Source organism: Mustela nivalis (assembly GCF_964662115.1).
Source record: "Mustela nivalis genome assembly, chromosome: 8".
NCBI classification, from domain to species: Eukaryota; Metazoa; Chordata; class Mammalia; order Carnivora; family Mustelidae; genus Mustela; species Mustela nivalis.
Window position 1 is genome coordinate 21,702,765 of NC_139027.1, and position 20,273 is coordinate 21,723,037.

The 20,273-nt window shown below is 44.1% G+C and overlaps 1 protein-coding gene across 4 annotated transcripts in view; it reads left to right on the plus strand.

Annotated features, from left to right (window-relative positions):
• BABAM2 (BRISC and BRCA1 A complex member 2) overlaps positions 1-20,273 on the plus strand; it is a 404,982-nt gene that overhangs the window by 309,620 nt on the left and 75,089 nt on the right. For 2 of the 4 annotated variants that reach the window (XM_082745160.1, XM_082745161.1), the window contains 3 exons: positions 9,481-9,580; positions 12,660-12,730; positions 15,887-15,969. In XM_082745160.1, the coding sequence (XP_082601286.1) occupies positions 9,481-9,580; positions 12,660-12,730; positions 15,887-15,969 (254 nt within the window). The remainder of the gene's footprint in view (positions 1-9,480; positions 9,581-12,659; positions 12,731-15,886; positions 15,970-20,273) is intronic. The other 2 variants (XM_082745162.1, XM_082745163.1) reach the window with 1 other exon arrangement.

A 20,273-nucleotide genomic window follows, 5' to 3' on the forward strand; every position in this document is an offset into this window, starting at 1 on the left:
CCACCCTCTCCCTTCCCCCCTCCCCCAGCAAATCTCAGTTTGTTTTGTAAGATTAAGAGTCTCTTACGGTTTGTCTCCCTCCTGATCCCTTCTTGTTTCATTTATTCTTTTCCTACCCCCACACTCCCAACGTTGCATCTCCACTTCCTCATATCAGGGAGATCATATGATAGTTGTCTTTCTCCGATTGACTTATTTCGCTAAGCATAATACCCTCTAGTTCCATCCACGTCGTCCCAAATGGCAAGATTTCATTTCTTTTGATGGCTGCATAGTATTCCATTGTATATATATACCACATCTTCTTTATCCATTCATCTATTGATGGACATCTAGGTTCTTTCCATCATTTGGCTATTGTAGACATTGCTGCTAGAAACACTCAGGTGCATGTGCCCGTTTGGATCACTACATTTGTATCTTTAGAATAAATACCCAGTAGTGCAATTGCTGGGTCATAGGGTAGCTCTATTTTCAACTTTTTGAGGAACCTCAGTGCTGTTTTCCAGAGTGGTTGCACCAGCTTGCATTCCTACCAACAGTGTAGGAGGGATCCCCTTTCTCTGCATCCTCTCCAACATCTGTTGTTTTCTGACTTGTTAATTTTAGCCATTCTGACTGGTGTGAGGTGGTACCTCATTGTGGTTTTGATTTGTATTTCCCTGATGCCGAGTGATGTGGAGCACTTTTTCATGTGTCTGTTGGCCATCTGGATGTCTTCTTTGCAGAAATGTCTGTTCATGTCCTCTGCCTATTTCTTGATTGGATTATTTGTTCTTTGGGTGTTGAGTTTGATAAGCTCTTTATAGATTTTGGATACTAGTCCTTTATCTGATATGTCATTTGCAAATATCTTCTCCCATTCTGTCAGTTGTCTTTTGGTTTTGTTAACTGTTTCCATTGCTGTGCAAAGGCTTTTGATCTTGATGAAGTCCCAATAGTTCATTTTTGCCCTTGCTTCCCTTGCCTTTGGCGATGTTCCTAGGAAGATGTTGCTGCGGCTGAGGTCACAGAGGTTGTTGCCCATATTCTCCTCAAGGATTTGGATGGATTCCTTTCTCACACTGAGGTCCTTCATCCACTTGGAGTCTATTTTCATGTGTGGTGTAAGGAAATGGTCCAGTTTCATTTTTCTGCATGTGGCTGTCCAATTTTCCCAACACCGTTTGTTGAAGAGGCTGTCTTTTTTCCACTGGACATTCTTTCCTGCTTTGTCGAAGATTAGTTGACCATAGAGTTGAGGGTCTATTTCTGGGCTCTCTATTTTGTTCCATTGATCTATGTGTCTGTTTTTGTGCCAGTACCATACTGTCTTGATGATGACAGCTTTGTAACAGAGCTTGAAGTCTGGACTTGTGATATCACCAACTCTGGCTTTTTTTTTTTTTTTTTAAACATTCCTCTGGCTATTCGAGGTCTTTTCTGGTTCCATATAAATTTTAGGATTATTTGTTCCATTTCTTTGAAAAAAATGGGTGGGATTTTGATAGGGATTGCATTAAATGTGTAGATTGCTTTAGGTAGCATAGGCATTTTCACAATATTTGTTCTTCCAATCCATGAACATGGAATATTTTTCCATTTCTTTATGTCTTCCTTAATTTCTTTAATGAGTACTTTATAGCTTTCTGAGTATAGATTCTTTGCCTCTTTGGTTAGGATTATTCCTAGGGATCTTGTGGTTTGGGGTGCAATTGTAAATGGGATTGACTCCTTAATTTCTCTTTCTTCTGTCTTGTTGTTGGTGTAAATAAATGCAACGGATTTCTGTGCATTGATTTTGTATCACTAAGGAACCTCTTAAAAGGCAGATTCGAAGGTCCCATCTCAGACCAAATGAGCAGGCTTCTCTGGGGTGGTGCCTGGGTTTCTTGAGTTTTTAACAGGCTCCCCAGGTTATTCTCACACAGTCATGAAAACTACTAGTGCAGAGAAAAGATGGTAAACCCAGTTTCACTGTTTCCAGTGACACCTTGGGCAAGTCATCCATCTCAAGCCTCCGTCTTCTCATATCTACAATGTACAAAGTAAGACTTGCTGCCTACTTTGTAAGGCCGTTGTAAAGGGGGGAAAAGCACTTTGGAAACATCAAGTGTTCTGTGCCAGCACCCTGGCTAATCTCATCTTCTGATATCTTTACTTGTTTTTGTGTGCACCAGCCCAACTGCCACTTTCTACAGATTAGCTCCTGGAGCTCAGAGGCCAGTAATGTGTGCATGAAGTTGCCTAATGCTATTTGTGTGCCTGAGGCTCTAGAAAGTAACAGTAACCAGGAATCAGGTAGATACCCTTCTCTGCCCTAGACAGGCAAAGGTATTTTTTCTCCCTCATTCTCTGCATTTCCTTTGACCATTAAAACCAGTGTGCAGTGAGGAAGGAGGTATAAAAACGTTTGTGCATGTAGCTGAGGGTAACTACGATATGCATTGATTTTTTTTATTGGCTTTATTGACGTATAACTGACAAATTTGTAAGATAGTCAAAGCATAAATGTGACGATTTGATATATGTATGTATTGATTTTCTTTCCCCAGTAAATATGTTATGAAAGTAACTGTACCTGGATAATAGCAGAGGGATACATCCATTCACCGGGGCCTCGGAGTTGTACATTTCTAACAAACCGGTAGTAAATGTACTCAGTCCCAATGCCTGATATTTGAAAATAGTTCCATTTCGTAAAGAAATTGTGGTGGAATCAACTGCAGATCATAGGCCAGGGATCAAAAGGCAACCAGAGGGGAACAGCTTCTCTCTCGCTTCGCCTGCTCACATCTAGTGCAGCCAAGCTTCGTCGTAAGCAGTTCATCCCAAACCTTACTAGAACATCTGCTAAGTCCATTGTTGTTTTGGGGGATTTACTTTAAATGCTTTTCCACATGCTAACAGAATCCTGATGGTGGACATCTGTTAAGATTACCGTCCCTTGAAGGCTTTTTTTAAGATGTTAACAGACTTAAAAAACACATTTCTGAGCAAAAACTCGGTTAGCGTTCATGTCGTGAGACATATTCTGTTTGCAGTTACAATATTCCCATCACTTGTGTTTTTTTCAAACATCAGGCTTTCTTGCTTGCGTGCCACCTCCTGTCTGCTGGGAGTTGCCTATCAGGTCTCTGGCCCGCAGAGTTCGTCTGGGTTTCCTGGGGTTCATTTACCTAGAATGAAAAAGGAATTATTTCAGTTCAGGTACCTAAATCAGTTTAATAAAGGTCTCTGGAAACAGCCTCTGTGGCTCAGCCTGAACTACACAAGCCACAAGGGGTCCGTGAACCTGATGCACGTGGAACCAGACATCAGGTCTGCCGATAGCTTTTTGTGTCAGAAATCACAAAGGGGGGAGCTGGTGGGTAGATTTAGGTCAGAGTCTCCTGGATTTAGATGCCTCTCTGCCATTTACCTGCGTGACCTTGGAGAGGTTCTGTAGCTTCTCTGAGCTCCATCCTTCCCATCTGTAAAATGGGATAACACCTCTGTTGCAGGTTAGTATGAAGCAGAGATTGTATCATACAGGAGGGGCTTAGCATAGTGCCTCATACCTAGTGCTTCTTAAATGGAACTGTTATTCCTGCCCCATCACTCACTGTACCAATGAAATCCATCATATTTTAAACTCTTCATGTATACTGTGCATAAGCAAGGAATAGCTGATTCAAAAGGTCCTTAGAGTATGTCTTAACGTTTTTTTTTAAAGATTTTATTTATTTATTTGAGAGAGAGAGAGAGTACGAGTAGACAGAGAGCAGCAGGCAGAGGGAGAAGGAGAAGCAGGCTGTCCATTGAGCAGGGAGACTGACACGGGGCTTGATTCCAGGACCCTGGGGTCATGATCTGAGCCAAAGGCAGAGGCTTAACCCACTGAGCTACCCAGGTGCCTCTGTCTTCACATTTTTAAGTCACTCTATTTAATAATTCCATAACTTGCTAAGTAATTTCAACACTTTCAGCTTCTTTTTAGACTTTGCTCCAGAGGAACATTTCCTCAGTGTATAATCATATATATCATGGTGTCAGGACATTTCCATTTTCATGTGTCCCTCTAAAAATGGGAAACACAAAGTGGGATCCAGTACTGTAGTAAAGGCCTGCCAGTATACCATGAAGCATATTTATTGGAAACACTGGGTTAAACACAGATGCAGTATGGCCAGGCTCCATTGGTTCCTAGTGAACCCCTCATCCAGTTTGACTCCCCAGATTTTCTTCTGCTTGTAAGCTTAACTTGTCACTGTAAGCTCTTATTTTCTTTCTCCTGTTATACTCATTGAGATTTTTCGATTTTGAATTGGACCCTGGTTTTGTTTAACTAAGGTATCAAGAGACTCTTGAGATGGCTCAAGGTTGAATCTATGAAATGAGACAAGGGCTGACAACAGCTCTAGAAAATGCTTTACTAGCACAAAGAAAATGTAGTTGGGGGAAACAAACAAATCAGAGTCTCTCCTTAATGTACTATCTGTGCACTTCTGGGTTTTGAGAGGCTAGATAGGACTTTTTTTCTTTATCGTATAAGTTAACTTGTTATAACATATGATATCTTAAGACAAGGACGAATGAGATGAGTTTTATGGATCTAAGCTTTTCTGAGGATAATATCAGCCACAAATACCTCTGCTTCAGGACATAGCAGGGATAGAATTTTAAATTTTTCACACTGTCTTTCTGACAAAAAAGGATGTAGACCTTGGAACCAAGAAGACTGGGGTTCAAGCCCATCTCTGCAGCTTACTTGCTGGGTGACCTTGGAAAGATGCTCAGCTCTTCCTCGGTGTCCCCTTCTGTAAGTTGGACTACTTAGGTCTACTTGGCCAAGTTGTTATGAGTTTAGAGATAATGAAATGCCTAGTAGAGGGCCTGGCAAAAGCAGATCCTCAGTAAATAACAGTGACTTGTGTTTTGCTATAATGGCTCTCCTGGCAGGCCACCAGGACGCATACTCTGACATTATAGAGTGCCCCAGATTCCTGAGGGCCCTGGCATTCTTCTACCTTGGAGGGAATTAGCAGGGGTGCTAATGGATCCAGAACAGGAAGCTGAAGTCCATACACAGAGTTGGGCATACAGGTAGTGTTTGTTGAGCTGAACTGAGAGTTCACTTTTCCTATGGATATGTCTTAACCTGGGGACTCGTGGCAACTGGAGTCCATCAACCATCCTGGGAGTTCCCCCTGTCAGTGCCTCACCCTCCAACACTCCCCTGAATCGTCCAGTGGCAGAGGCAACCGGGTCATCTTCCTCTCCCTCGGAACCCAGAACCCAGAACCCGGAACCCGATCCTGAGGCAAAGCAGGATGGTAACACTGATCCCAGTGTCTCTGACAGAGCCTTGACATAACCCTTGACGGTAGCTTGCACAAGCAGGAGACATTTTAGAATAAAGTCTCTCGTAGAGTGCTTGCTCGGTGCTCGCTTCATATTACTGTAATTCTAATTGTTGCTTTGTCCCTTGAGAGAGATGGGCCTTTTTGAGAGTGGTAGTATCCCACGGCACTGATGAGAAAATTGAGTAGACCCAAACAACCGAACTTGGAGGAAGCAAGAATTATAATTGAAAATCACTGGCCCTTCTGGTTTTCTCCAGTGCCAAGTCATGTTTTGCTCATTTTATTTGGCCAGTGAGGTCAAATCCCACACAGAGAGGAGGGAGTTGCCATTCCACAGTGGGTTAAAATCAAACCCCGTTGTCCCAAGTGAGGCCTTCAGACAGGCTGACTCCCTGCGTTTTTCCATGTCAATTTCTCAAAAATATTTCCCTCATGCTGTTGCACCATGGCCAAGTCAAGTCTTCAATAGTAGAAGTGCTCTGAATATTTGCAGACAGAGCCCGGCTCCCAAAGGGCTCTATTAGCTGTATTTGCATGGAAAACAACCGCATCAATACAGTGAACACAGACAATTCTTACATTTGAGTTTTAGATCCAGTGAATCGGACTGGAAGTGTTTTTCTGGCTACCTTTTGGTCTGTTTAACTCCATTGTTGGAAGGTTTCTCAGACTCTGGCCTTGTGTCCTCCTAGTTTATATCTACGGATTCAGTTTCCGGTCTGAGAAATAATGGCTGAATTTCACTTGTCATTTCAGTCCATAAAGAGAAGGTGCTTTCTCATCAAAACATTCTCTACCCCTTCGTCTTATCAGTCTCAGTCTGAGACCTCACCACTCTGGTTGACTTTTCCTCACTTTTGACCCTGCTTCCTCCCTTCATGGGTCTGGAGATCAGAAGAATCCACAGCAGTGGTCCCTTCCACCCTCTGCTCTCCCTGGCCCTCCCCGCCCTTCCCTGCCCCTCCCCACCCGCCAAGGAGCCAGTCTGTCCAGCCCTGCCTTCTCTCCAGCCCGCCCTGCATTCCCGGGAAGCGATCAGGGAGCCTGGCAATCTCTGCACAGGCTGAGCTTTTCATTGTATGTGCCCCACCCAATAGTTTTTGATTCGTGAATATTAAATAATTAGAGATCACCAGGCCAGCCCTCTGTCCTGCACCCTTTAAAATCATAACAGCTTTTTTATTTCATGGCACTTGACTTTGTTTGTTCAGCACGATCGGGGCAGCATTCAGACCAGGGCAGCCTGTTAAATATTAACCCGCGAGGCAGATATTTCTACAGAAGTCAGCAGCGCTTATCAGGATAGGACGGGGCAGTGAGGTTCAGAACCCCCACAAGCTAAGGAACTTAGGGAGTTCGAGAAAGGGTGCAGTAAGTGTCCTTTTAAAAATAAACCCTCATTTAGAGCAGTCCTTTGTAGTCTCTCAAGTGCTTCTTCACACACTGAGGCTCAGAGCTGTGTAGGCAGCTGTCGCACACAATTAGATGGGGCAGAGGGGTCCACCCCTCACATCGGAGATCCAGCGGATGTGGTTGTTTGATGGCTGGGCTGGAAGAGACAGAGGCATGAACAAAATGGACAGGAATGCTTGCTCTGCGGCTGTGGGGCCAATTGTAGAGAGAGATGAGCATCCCGGTGCCTGCTTCAGTGGTGGTCTCCATGCTTCTGGAAGCCCTGGGGCATCCCTGCAGTTCCAACCCCACTCACTGGGGGCATGGGGACTCTGGCAACCGGCCAGTTCAGATCTGGGCTTTACCATCTCCTAGCTGTGGGAACCCAAGAAAGTTTCTTCTGCCCTCTGAGCCCCACTTTCTTCACCTGTAAAATTACAGTGCTAATTCTCACCTCCCTGAATTGTGGGGAGGATTAAACTAGGTAACAAGAAAGCACCTGACAACAAGGGTTAGTTTGGGCAAATCACAGAATAGAGTGCAGAGAGGTGGGCCTGGAGGCTGAGCAGCCGGTCTTTGGACTTCTCCACACCCATGCTTCTCTCCACCATTATAGGTAATTTTTGTTTAATGGCTGTGTGTCAGAAGCAGAGGGAGTCTCAAGTTTAGAGGATTACCCATGGACTGTTTTCATCTTTTTGGATTCAATTTAGTGAACAATTAAGAACTTATACTGTAATATCATATACAGGTCAGAGCCCATTCTAATCAATTCCAGGAAACTGTCCAAATTATTTTATTTTTTGGAATTTTAGGATGCGGAAGGTTGTTCCTCTACATATACTATGAGAAGCCTGGATCTTGGTATTTCTATGTTACACAGATATTTCCCCCCAGGAAAGACAAGATACAAATATAGGATTTATTTCTCTTGTACTATAGAATTTTACTCTTAAGCAGTTTCCATCCTAATGGAACTGTGAGAACTTGCCAGTTAGAAGTGTGCCCTCTCTGTACTTTTACATACAAAAGAGGGGACAAAAAGCCTTCTTCCAGGTCATGAGAAGTGATAGGAATTTTCCTAGCTTCCTTCGGAGTTTAGTCTAAATCTCCTCCAATGTCTACTCTGAGAGTAGCAGACGGAAGTGATGTTCTTGCTGATTCTGTGCAGTTGCAGACTGTAGATGATTCATTAATGTCAAACTTAGTCAAATGCTGTCTCATAATTTTCTCAGTTGTCAGAGTTGTTGTGCTTTTTAGGTCTCATCTGAATAGAAAAAGTCAACACCAAATATTTCCACCCCATGTTGACTTCCTCACATCGCCTGTGATTTTATTCATATGTTGGGACTTTTTCATTCCATAAACAAATGAACATAATATCCATTACTACCGGAAAAATTAATTTCAGTGTGGTCAGTAGGGCGACAGGCTGGGTCTGGGACCCTTTTCAAAACTTAGGTGTGTTTTTCCCTGTATTGCAAACCCTAGGCTAAGTCCGTCTGCTCTAAACTATTTAGGAATGATTGTCGAGACTTATGGGGAGGCACTTTGCTTCCATTTACAGCCTTGTAACTGGGGACTGAGTTAATGAATAACCACGGTATTAACGGATCTTAGGGGTCTCTTTATACCCCATCATATTACAGAGGTGGTAGAAGGAGCTTTTGGAGTAAGAAACGTATGCATTAAAATAAAATTCAAGTGAGAAAAACAAATTAGGACCCAAGGAAAGTGAGAGTAGGAAAGAAGATGAAATCAAGATTAAGGATGGGCTATGAAATATATACTGTGAAGTTCTGAACAGTTTCTTTAGTAATTGTATGCTGGTTATTTAAACTGAAAGGGAATCTCCACAAAAGTCCTAGGAACTATTTCTGGATCAGTGTTGTGTCTTATTACTGCTTGGATCCCTGATTTTTGACTGCACCTTCTTGTGTAGATGAATTGAATGTGAGTGTCGACTTGGACGAGTTGCAGACTTTTCCCATATCGACCCACAGACACAGGACCGAGCAGTACAGTGTTTCCAAAGATGTTTAGTTCGTTGCCACAATTTAAAATTTGAGACCTTAAGTCATCTGGATTTTTGGCTTCACATGAAAAATAAGGGTCTGCAAAGACCAGGCTTGTGTTTCCAACATAGCAGAGATCACCTGGAGTTTTGGGTGTGGAATCTCTCGAGTTCTGGGTGCTCAGTTATATCAGCTGTCTGGGCCTGGTCGAGTCTAGAGTCTGCAGCCCCTGTCCTAGACCACCGGCCCCACACTAAACCCGGGGAGGCTAAAGCCCCAGAGGCTTTCCCCAGGCAGCAGAGCTGGTAAGGGGCAGAGCTAGTCCCTCCAGTGTGCTGTGGTGGTGCTGAAGGAATTCAGTTCAGTTTAGCATAGGGGGTTAAGGAATGACTTCTCTTTGCCCAGCACATGATGGAGAGTATGAACACCTGCGTCTCCATCAGAGGTCCAACCCATTAATACTGGCAAGACATTTATCCACGCCAATCAAAATGTGCTATTTTGTGCATGATAGAACCATTAGTTATCAGTCATTAGTTGGTAGTCATGGGTCATCTGAACATGCTGATCTAACAAAACAAATAAGATAAAGAAATGTCATCAGAAAGTGAAACCCATGTTCCCATCCTCATTAACTCAAGTGGCTGGTGGGCAGACATTGATAAGAGAAGGCGAGTCTGTTTGGGGGTGTCACTTCCTGCATTGCTGGAGCCCTAAGAGAAGTGTCCCTTGTACTCTTGTCCTTTCAGTGCACTTGGAGGCTCCTCAGCTCTTCATATCCCAGCTTTTCCAGGAGGAGGATGTCTCATTGATTATGTGCCTCAAGTATGCCACCTACTCACCAACAAGGTAAAAACAAGTCTCCTGGCCCTCCCCTCGTGAGGCTCCTCCCTCCACGTGGCCCCGCCCCAGCACTGTGGGCCTTGTCCTGCAGGCGCGTCCTCTGCACCCCATCCCAGCTTGGGCCCCCACCTGACACTGGCTTTTCCTACTTGGACTTACAGTTCGTCTGTTTCTCTCCCTAGTTCTTGGCGCTCCTTCTTCCTTTCTTAAGGATTCTGACCTCCTGTTCCAGTCTTGTCTTCATCTTTTAAACTTCTATCTCCTCCTCCTCTAATTTCTTTTATGTCCCGAGTTTTTGCTAGGTCTTGCACCTTTGAACTGCTCCATTTCCCAGTTGTCTGGTGCATGCGTGGGTGGGAGGGTGTGGGGGAGTGTGAGTGTGTGTGTGTGTTTGCCGCTAGTGAGTATCAAGGTAATTCACTAGAGCTTCCTTCACCTCTTTTCTGCTTTTCTGTACCTCACTTTTTACTAGTCAGCGCTTGATTCTCAATGTCCTGTCTAGGAGCAGCTTGCCAGAGTCCCGCTCGTACGGTAGGGGCAGGATTTCCAGGTCAGCTGGGCTGGTAGGCAAGCCCATCAGGTTATCGAAAGCTTTCTCCTAGCCGCATGAATGAGTCAGTACATTAGCGAATAACTGAGTTGACATTAATGGCTATTGTCAGATATTTCTAAAAAGCGTGAATATGTACTTGTTAATGGCCAGTCACTGTAATTAGCTAAAAACTGGAGATATCTGTCCACAAGCAATACTGACTTTTTTCCCATCTCCCACATTGACTCACTTCCTTCGCTTGATTCCCAAAGCACTGTTTTCTCTGCTCCTACTGACTTGTGCACACGGGCTTGGAGAAGAAATCTTTTGTTTGTCTCTTTCTTTCAAAAGATAGCTCATCTCAATATAGGAAATATTTTTGAAGTGCAATAATATTTCAAAGCCTTCAGTATTATTTTTTAAATGTCAGAGAAACGAAAATCTGGCAAGTCTGCCGTCTGTGGGCTTGGCACGGATTCCAGGGCATCTAACTCTCATGGAGTGGTTGCCTCTCATTGGACCAAATTCTTCCAGCCTCTGCCCTCCTTCAGAACTGTTTGGAGGATAGAATTCTTATTTACATTGTGGGACTTTGTACTGACTTCAAATCTGTGTCCCAGTATTATAGAGAAACATGTACATTTTGGTCTTCCAGAACTGAGAAGAAAAGCCTTTTTAAAAAAGCCCTCCAGTTGAGATTAATTTCTAGTCATATATTTTCCTCCAAAAAAATTCTGTTACCGTTTTCCCAGAAATATAAGAATCAGTCTGTTTTTCTTATCTGGTTCCCTTTCATTAATTTTACTTGTCTTTTAAAATTGATGTTCTTATGCTTGCTACAAAAGAGGACAGTATGGGCTGCTTTTAGAAACAATCTCTTCAAATGAATTTCCATAATTACATTGGAATCTATCTTTATAGCCAGTTTTGTTGTGGGTTTCTGTTAAAATGGTTTTCTGTTTTTAAAATCAAGTACACAGAACTGTTTTCATCCCCTTTTTAAACAAAGCCTCTTAAGCAAACTTATCATCTGTTTTTCTTTTCCCAAAATAACATTTCTGATCCTGCATTAAGCCTGCAAAGTAAGCACTGTTTTTATAAATTGACATAAACCCCTATTATATAAATAGAATTGTTTTACTTTTAAAGGGTACAAAGTGGCTATCACTACCAATTGTGTCAAGGTTATTTCAAGTACTTTATCTTGAGCTTTTGTTAGCCATGGAAACTCATTGTGGCTACCGCCAATATAAACAGTTTGGGGGGCCTCTTTCTCCCCTGTTTCTTTGAGCCATTATGGGGACATTATAAGGAATGTATTTTTGTGTTGGTAGCTGATGGGTAAATGACTAATTTCCAGATGTCCAGCTTAATAGGTTCACAATTTTTTTTTTTATAAAAACTGTCATTTGGTGATAACAAGGAAATATAAAAAGGCAAACTAAAATCCCCTATTGTAACACTCTTTTCCTGGATATTAGGAATTTAAAAAGAAAGAATTCAACATTGTCCTGCCTTTTCAATAGGAGTTGAAGTTCAGAGTAAAAGAACCCCCATTTGATGAGCGGAAGCTCTTCTCTACAGATAGTTCCAGCTGATAAACACACAAGGAGTGAGAGAATTCAAAAAGTCACCGTTTTCCGGCTCCTAATGAAATAATTGATTCAGACAAGGCTCTCCAGCAGATACTAAAACCATGAGGTGAAAGACTGAGAGGGGACTAGATCTTCACAGGCTTTGAGAAGTGTGCCTCCAGCCCACTCCCGGTGGCAAAGGGAAGACCTCTCTTTACGGTGGGGTTGGCCTGCTGTCACCCTAACCAGTGATCAAGGCCGCTATCACCTATGAGGTTTTCTTGCCAAAAATGTTTAGCGTGAATCTAATCACAACTTTAGTCTAACGTCCAATTTATGGGAAATACAGGGACCTCCAGAGTAGAGGGAAAAGGAGGGAAACACCCACAGAATATAGAAGGCAAAACATCCTTTGGGCTAGACAGCTAGCCCAAATCTCTGAAAAGTCTGTATCATATAACATGTAGATGCATGTGCACACCCCAAGAGGTACTCTTATCCTACATGAAAGACTTTCTAGACTAAATGCCTGGTCCTTGATTATACCCTCAATTGTACCCTGCCTTTTAAAAGAATATTTTGAGGACAAGTGGAAAATCATGACAATGCGCAGGACACTAGATGAAGTCGGAGAATGACGGCTAGATTTGTTGGGTATGGTAATGACATCATGGCTCTGTAGGAAAAGGTCTTATCTTTTGGAGATACACGCTCACAGATCTGGGGCAAACTGTCATGGTGTCTCTCATTTCCCTTGAAGTATCTCAGCGAGATTGATTGATAGCTTGATGGGCAGGTAGATGGCTGCCGGAAGCAGCTAGACCAAACGTTCATAGTTCTTGTTGAATAGAGGGGAGTATAGGTGATGGGAGTGTGGTGTATTTATTTTACTGTTTTTCTGCTTCTCTGAGTCTTGGGAATGTTTTGTAAGGAAGCACGTGACAATTCCCTACTCCTCATCTTTGGGTTCCTGTTCTAGGTGCAGTATGTGATTCAAGGGTACCACAAAAGAAGGGAGTACATAGCTGCTTTCCTCAGTCACTTCGGCACGTAAGTTCCTCCTTGTTTAAACCACATGCTGGCAAACCCTCATGTCCTCACGACCCTCATGTGGGGCTTGGTTAAGAAAATAACAGCTCGTGCTTCCCCATGCTAGCTTCTTAAGGCCATTTTTTTTTTTAAGATTTTATTTATTTATTTGACAGACAGAGATCACAAGTAGGCAGAGAGGCAGGCAGAGAGAGAGGGGGGAGGAAGCAGGCTCCCTGCCAAGCAGAGAGCCTGATATGGGGCTCGATCCCAGGACCCTGGGATCATGACCCGAGCCGAAGGCAGAGGCTTTAACCCACTGAGCCACCCAGGCGCCCTTTTTATTTTTTATTTTTTTAAGATTTTATTAAGGCCATTTTGATTCTTGCTGGTACATTGCTGAAACTGAAGCTCCCAGGAAGATAGTTTCTAGGATTCTTTGCTAAATCATAGAAACAAGTATCTTCGTTGGAGCAGCATCATACTCACCCCAAACCCAGCAATGACAAGGGCAGCACCACCTGCTTGTTCTAGAACCCTACAGTTCGCACAGCGCTTTCACCACCATCTGCTCCCAGGGGTCATGAGTGAGCAGGCCAGGTGGGCAGTATTGGCACAATTGGCTCCTGGGAAGCCCTGAGACTTTGAGAAGTCCAATGACCTGACAGAAGTCATCCGCCTGACAGCCAGAGCCAGCGCCGGGGTGGGAGCCTGGGTTATCAGGACTCAGGTGTCCCGACAGGACTCTGGCTCGCAACTTGCCCCCCAGATCTAAGGAGGGCATCCAGCGTTAGACCCAAAAGCAGCGACTCCCACTTGAGATTAGAAGTTGGAAGAAGGCACAGAGAGGGCAGGGGAGGCAAGTGACTTCAGGTTTAAGGGGCGTGTCCTGCTGCTGCTGCCCAAGCCCCACCCGCTGCCCCTCCCCCTTGGGTCCTGGGCCTTTCCTGCAGGTTGCCAGAGGCCCTGCTACTCCGCAGCTCTGTTTCCTTAGATGACGTCAGAGGCCTCCTTGAGCTTCTGCTGGGGCTTACTTAGCCCAGTGGCTGAGGGGATGTGCTTTCCCCTCAGTCTTCTTCCAAAGGCGGGGCCTTCAACCCATTTAGGGGGACTGAGCACTAAGGGTGTTAATGGTCTGCTTATATCCCACCTTATTCTGTAGGAAGTGTATAAATATAGAGAGATATAGATAGTAACACAAAATTAAAATTTTAAATAAGAAATGAATAAATTAGGACCAAAAAAGTGGGACTAAGGAGGAGCAGGTGAAATAAAGAATAAGGTTGGCCATTCCCTGGGATATAATTTTATAAACTGTGGAATAATTATGGGCCAAATTTCTGACTCCTCAGAAATAATTTTAAGAAATTGAATTTTTTGTGCCTCCAAAATAGAACTGTCAATATCTAAACAGTGTGATTGTCTCTCACATGAGTCTTTAATACTTAGGATTTTTTTCAGCTTTATTTATGAACATTTTGAGAAAGTACTTAGGATACAAACAGTGGCTCATAAATGACACCATTGGTCTTCTGATTTTCAAAGAAGATTATCTTTAGTATGTATAAGTAAAAATGGAGGATCTAGCCTAGTATCCTCCCAAGTAGGGTACACACACCTGAAAGGTGTGTGTCCCCCCTCACTCCATTGGCACACAAGAAAGATAGGAAAACTGCATTTACAGCTTTTTAAAAATCTCATTCTTGGACACCTGGGTAGCTCTGTTGGTTAAGTGTCTGCCTTCCGTTCAGGTCATGATCTCAGGGTCCTGGGATCGATCTCTGCGTCCTTGGGCTCTCTGCTTAGCAAAGAGCCTGCTTCTCCCTGTCCCTCTGCCCTTCCCCCCAGCTCATGCTCTCTCTTTCTCAAATAAATAAATGAAATCTTAAAAAACAAAAACGAAAATGAAAAAACTCGTTCTTTTTCAATATACATTTTGTATATGTTTTATTATGCAAAACAATATGGTAGTACCCATATACAACTACTAAATCATACACAATTGCTATTATATTACTGTAACTATGCATAACAAAAAGGATTCTGTGTTTGTTTTTACTTACAGCATGCAGGATTTGAAAAGTTTAGATAGCAGTATTATAACGTATTGAGTTGACTATAAATTCATGAAAAGAAATATAAAGCAGTAAGTAAAATTGTTGACCTAAGTCAGAAGATCTGAATGATATATCAACAGTCTTTGAGCAAATCACTCAGCTTTTAGCGTCTTAGTTCCTTTACCTTGACAGTGAGTTCCCCCTTCCTACTTAAACTGGGAGGCCATCAGGATTGACGGTCTCATTGGCCTGACTTAGCGAGGGAGACAGCAAATGCCTCCTGGTGTGGCTGACAGAGATGATTATGTCCCGCCTCCTGGTGTGGATGACAGAGACAATTATGTCTGTCTTCAGTGTGTGGTTAGTATTGTCATGTTATGGTGATGTCTCCCAGGCGCTCAGGCTCTGTGGAAAATCGGGGAGACGAGTCTGTCAGACTTCTGCCCAAGCCCTTCAGCAGTCCAGGCCTGTTCTCCTTGACACATGACACATACCCTGTGTGTCTCCCAGCCACATTCACATGCTGAGAACCAACACCCACCCAGCTAATGGGGCTTCTTTGTCTTGAGCCTGGTGGGGAGGACAGGGGACACAAGTGAAAGGATTCCAAGTACTTTGGAGGAAAATAATACAGACTCCTAAACTTAGTAATGTTGCCATTGCTGATTACTGCCTAGTGCCTGAGTGAAAGTGAGACTTAGTCATCACAGAAAGTAGTGTCGTCGCTGACCTGATGGCTGCCTTTGATCTTTTACTCATAACTGGTAACCAGCATTTGCATAGCATTTTATGGTTTATCTTATTTGTTTTTCACAATCCTGTAAGGAAGTTTGAAAACGTTGTATGTGTTTTACAGATGAGGAAACTGAGGCCCCAGAGGTTAAGTGATTTGCCTGAAGCCATAACAGTACATAGCAAAACAATAACCTAAACGTAGATGCTGTCATTCCAAACCCCACGTCCTTCCTATGGTAACACTCCCTTAACCTGAAATGCATCTCGGATTCAATCACCGTGATGTTATGAATATATTCTTTATTCCTTGGTTCCATCTCTCTTGTGCCTAATTTTGATGAGGGTTTTTTCTGTATGTGTGTGTGTATGTGTATTTATCACCTAGAGGCGTCGTGGAATATGATGCAGAAGGCTTTACAAAACTCACTCTGCTGCTGATGTGGAAAGATTTCTGTTTTCTTGTACACAGTGAGTATACTTCTGCTGTGAGCGCGTCAGCATACGTTTGCAAAGTCCCAAACCGTATGTAATAATGACTGTGAAAACCTTCAGTGTCCTGAGGGGGTTCTCTTGAAGAGAAAATACCTCTAGACCAATGGTTCTCAACCAGGTCTAATTTGCCCCTCCGCAGTTGTTTTTCAGGGTCTGAAGACATTTTTTTTTTTAAGACATTTTTGATGGTCATGACTGAGGAGGACGGAAGTGGGGATTGTCACTTATGGCATTTAGTGGGTAGAGGGTAGTGGTGTTGCAGGAAGACCCCCAACAGCAGCTGAATCGTCAGGTACAAGATGTCAGTAGTGCTGAGTTGAAGAAACGCTGCCCTGTGTCCCGGGTTCCAGATTCCTGTTTCAAAGCATCTTTCCAGCATGAGATTCCAAAACTTTCAGGATTACTCAAAACATACTTACTTTGTTCACATGGCTATCATCCTTATTAAGGGAAAAAACCTACAACTTTGATAATAACATAATAGTTATTTGAAAGGTGAGACAAGTTCGAATGTATTCCCAGCATTACTTTTCAATTTTATTCCATGGATAGGCATCTTTAAATGCTTATTGTGTTACCATAATCAGTGAGTCAATAAACTTTGGTCCAGCTTTCTCTCTCTCTTTTTAAAATTAATTTATTTATTTTAGAGAGAGAGAGAGCGAGCAGGGGTTGGGCAGAGAGAGATCCCCAAGCAGACTCTGCACTGAGCATGGAGCCCAACGTGGGGCTCGACCACAGGACCTGAGTTAAAAAACGGCTTCATTTGAAACCAAGAGTTGGCCACTTAACCAACTGTGCCACCCAGGCGCCCCTGGTCCAGCTTTCTCCTGCTGGATAATTTGGAGCCTCTTCTGTTTATTTCTTTGTTATGTAAGAACATTGACCCATGGTGCCAGGTTCAAGTTTTAAGTCAACCAAGACCTTTATTCTTTAGCATTTGATGTGAACAATGCCAGTCTTCAGACCAAAGACATAGAAGTTCCAGCTTTCCCAAGTCACTTTACAGAAAAGCAGTGGCCTGGGGTTGGTTTCACGTAGTGGATAGAACTAACCCTTGACCTTTAATAAACTATTCTCTGGAGAGGAGCTTTGGCCCTATTCAGCCACACCATCAGACAGTGTAAAGGCGTTGGTTTGGGGGGTTTTGTTTCCCCGGCAGACTGACATCCTTGGTTGTGATTTGCTTAGGCTAAAACATGGTTCTAAAATTAATTTGTCTTACCCCGTTTCACACCAACAGATAGTAAGGGAAGAAAGCCGCTAATGCCATGGTGTAACCCGCACAGGGAGCACTGAGCATTAGCTGTGTTTTTAAAGTGTTTCCCAGTGATAAGCACCTTGTCTGCAGAGCTTTCTGCTGAGCTTCTACTCTAGAGTGAGTCTTCCGTGGGGAACCCTCAGGAATGCAAGCATATTGCTATGCATTAGTTGTGTGCACAGACAAAAAACAAAATTGCAGAGGTGAGATTTTAGTGTGGGTGTTCCTCCAATATGACATTGTCCAAAGACAAAGACATGCTTCCCTCTGCTTGAGTTTCCTCATGTGTATGCTGGGGATCTGGTTGGTAAGTCCTGTGGAGACGTTCACATATGGAGCTTAACCCAGAATACAGGGCCAGATGGTGGAGGGAGCCTCACGGTCAAGGCCTCCTGGCAGTCTTCTCTCTGCCTGCCATCTTATGTGGCCCTAATGTTTGATTGTCACCTTCTGTGTTGCCGTTGTTGTTTTTTCATTCTGACCCTTAATTCCTGTGTGAGATCTCATGGCCTACTTGCCATATTCACTCCGTGCACTATCTTGATCCCAGGGATTCTGCCTCTACCCTGGGCCCCCTACCCCACCCCAATCCGGACTGTACCCTTGGTTTGTCTCGCACGACCCTGGACAGTTTGTGTGGGTGATCTGGTTGGCGTGACTCCCTCGCCCAGGTCAGCAGGAGGGGCCAGTGCCCTGCCTTGAACAGTGGTGGCGACAGTCACAAGCCTCCCAGAGTGGCTCTGAGAGAAGGTCACAGAAGGAGGGACACACGGAAGGACAGTTGCAAATGTTAAATTAGAGGAATGCTCAACCAAAGGGCAAATCGCAGTCCTTTAAATGAAATTTACTTTGGTTTTCTAGCCATGATTCTGTTTTCGAAAATCTTGATGTCAGATCATATCGGATAGAAGTGGAAAAAAGATACTCTTGGCATTGCTCATTGTCACTGGTGCTTGTCACGTGCGACCCAAGAGTCACTCTTCTGGTGGGCGGGAGCAAGAATGATGCCCAGGGGTAAAGGAGTACTCACCTCGCAGCGCCTGTCCTCCCTTGTCAGTCCATTTGGTGTGCAGGCAATTCTCGTTTCTTTGGAAGGTCTGTTCCCCAAAGAATATTTCCCTGGTACCACTCGTCCAGTATCTCTCTCTTTCTCTCTTTCTTTCTTTCTTTCTTTCTTTCTTTCTTTCTTTCTTTCTTTCTTTCTTTCTTTCTTTTTTTAAGATTATTTATTTATTTGACAGAAAGAGATCACAATTAGGCAGAGAGGCAGGCAGAGAGAGAGGAGGGAGCAGGCTCCCTGCTGAGCAGAGATCCCGATGTGGGGCTCGATCCCAGGACCCTGAGATCATGACCTGAGCTGAAGGCAGAGGCTTTAACCCACTGAGCTACCCAGGCGCCCCACGTCTAGTATTTCTTACAGCTCCGTCTCCGCCTTCCTGTCTTAGCATCTCCAAGCCAGACGTCTAACACAAAGTCCCAAAGTCATATTTTCACTTAGTTCTGGTTACATTCTCCAGAAATGTGAACCCATGGGCACCCTTTGAAACAACTACAAGGACTTCGGGATTTGTTTAATTCACTTTTGCCAGAGTGTTTCCTCGGGCCGTTATTCCCTTCCTCCCCAGGCTGCTTGCCACGGTCTCTTAGCATCACTGTCTACACTCATGGCTCTTGGGCAGATATGACCTGGTCCGTGAACCAGGGGACTCAGTGCTGTTTCCTGCTCCATCATTAACACACAGCCTGTCTTCACATAAATTGTTCCCACCCTATTGCTTATTCCACCTAAAACGCAGGACTTGCTGCATCAGAGTGAAGCTTGGTTGGATAATGTGTCTTACTCCATCATGCAGTTAAGCATCTGACACTTTCCTTTGGAAAGATCTGCTTGCTTGGTTACAACACCCTAGGGACGACTTGTTCCCTTTTTTCTTTCCATGAGGTTGGGGAGTAAATATGGGCTGGCAGAGCCATAATGATAGCTCACTGCAATGAAGTTCTGAGTTCTAAAGAACATGAAGAAGGAGGGACATGCCTAGAGATGAACCAGGCTTCCAGGGCTGCCTCTGCCGCTCCATGGGGAGCGGACACCTGGCAGGACACCGGATAACAGCCCCACTCTCCTTCCTTTGTCCGCCTCTCCCAGGCCCGGAAAGAAAACGGTCACTAGGGCAGATGCCGGTAGTCATTCTGAGCATTTTGGATGCTAGAGGAAAGAGGCACTCCTCTCTTGAGGCAGATGGCTCTGACCTCACACTTTGCTAGAGTCTGCGGAAGCGAGAATGCCCGCGGGGAAAACATTGCACATACTCTGGGATCTCTCACGAGACACTGCAACCTCCAACATTCTGATGGTTTCGGGAGCGGGGGTGTGACTGTGATCATGGCCATGGAGTTTTTTTCATCCGTTTATTCCTCCTTCCTTTCCTTCCTTCACCCGTGATCAACATACTGCAAGATTTGGAACCATGCAAGGATCAGGGAGTGCTCCCATCCAAAAACTGTTTCCAGGAAGGTTTCCCGGCCACCATCTAAGAACTGTTTATAGTTGGCTATGGAGGTGACTCCATATTTACCAAGCTCTGGAGGTAGATGTTATCTTGAAGCCAGCACCTTTTCAGAATGCTGGGTGACAAGAGAACCAGACAGCAAAGACAGTAACGCAGAACAGAAGCAACCGCTGGGAGAAACATGAGCTCTTCTTCAGGGTCCAAGTCAGCTGCACTGTGAGTAGGCACGAGAGGAGGCAGCTGCCTGTGGTAGCAGGATTGCTGCTCCGAAGTGGAGGGTATTGAGATCTGTGACCCCCGAGGCAAGTGAGAGAGTGTGTGATTGTACGACAAGCTGTCTTTTCCCATCGCCCATAAATCATTGGTAAGTGACCCTTTGAGTCATCCAGCCAGGACCAGAGGCTGTATCTCCCCGGCAAAATGCCTGCCATTCTAAATCTGACCGTTTGGGCTGTTCCATTGAATTTTTGGTTCTCTCTACTCCTAACCCAATCACTTTTGCCCAATTC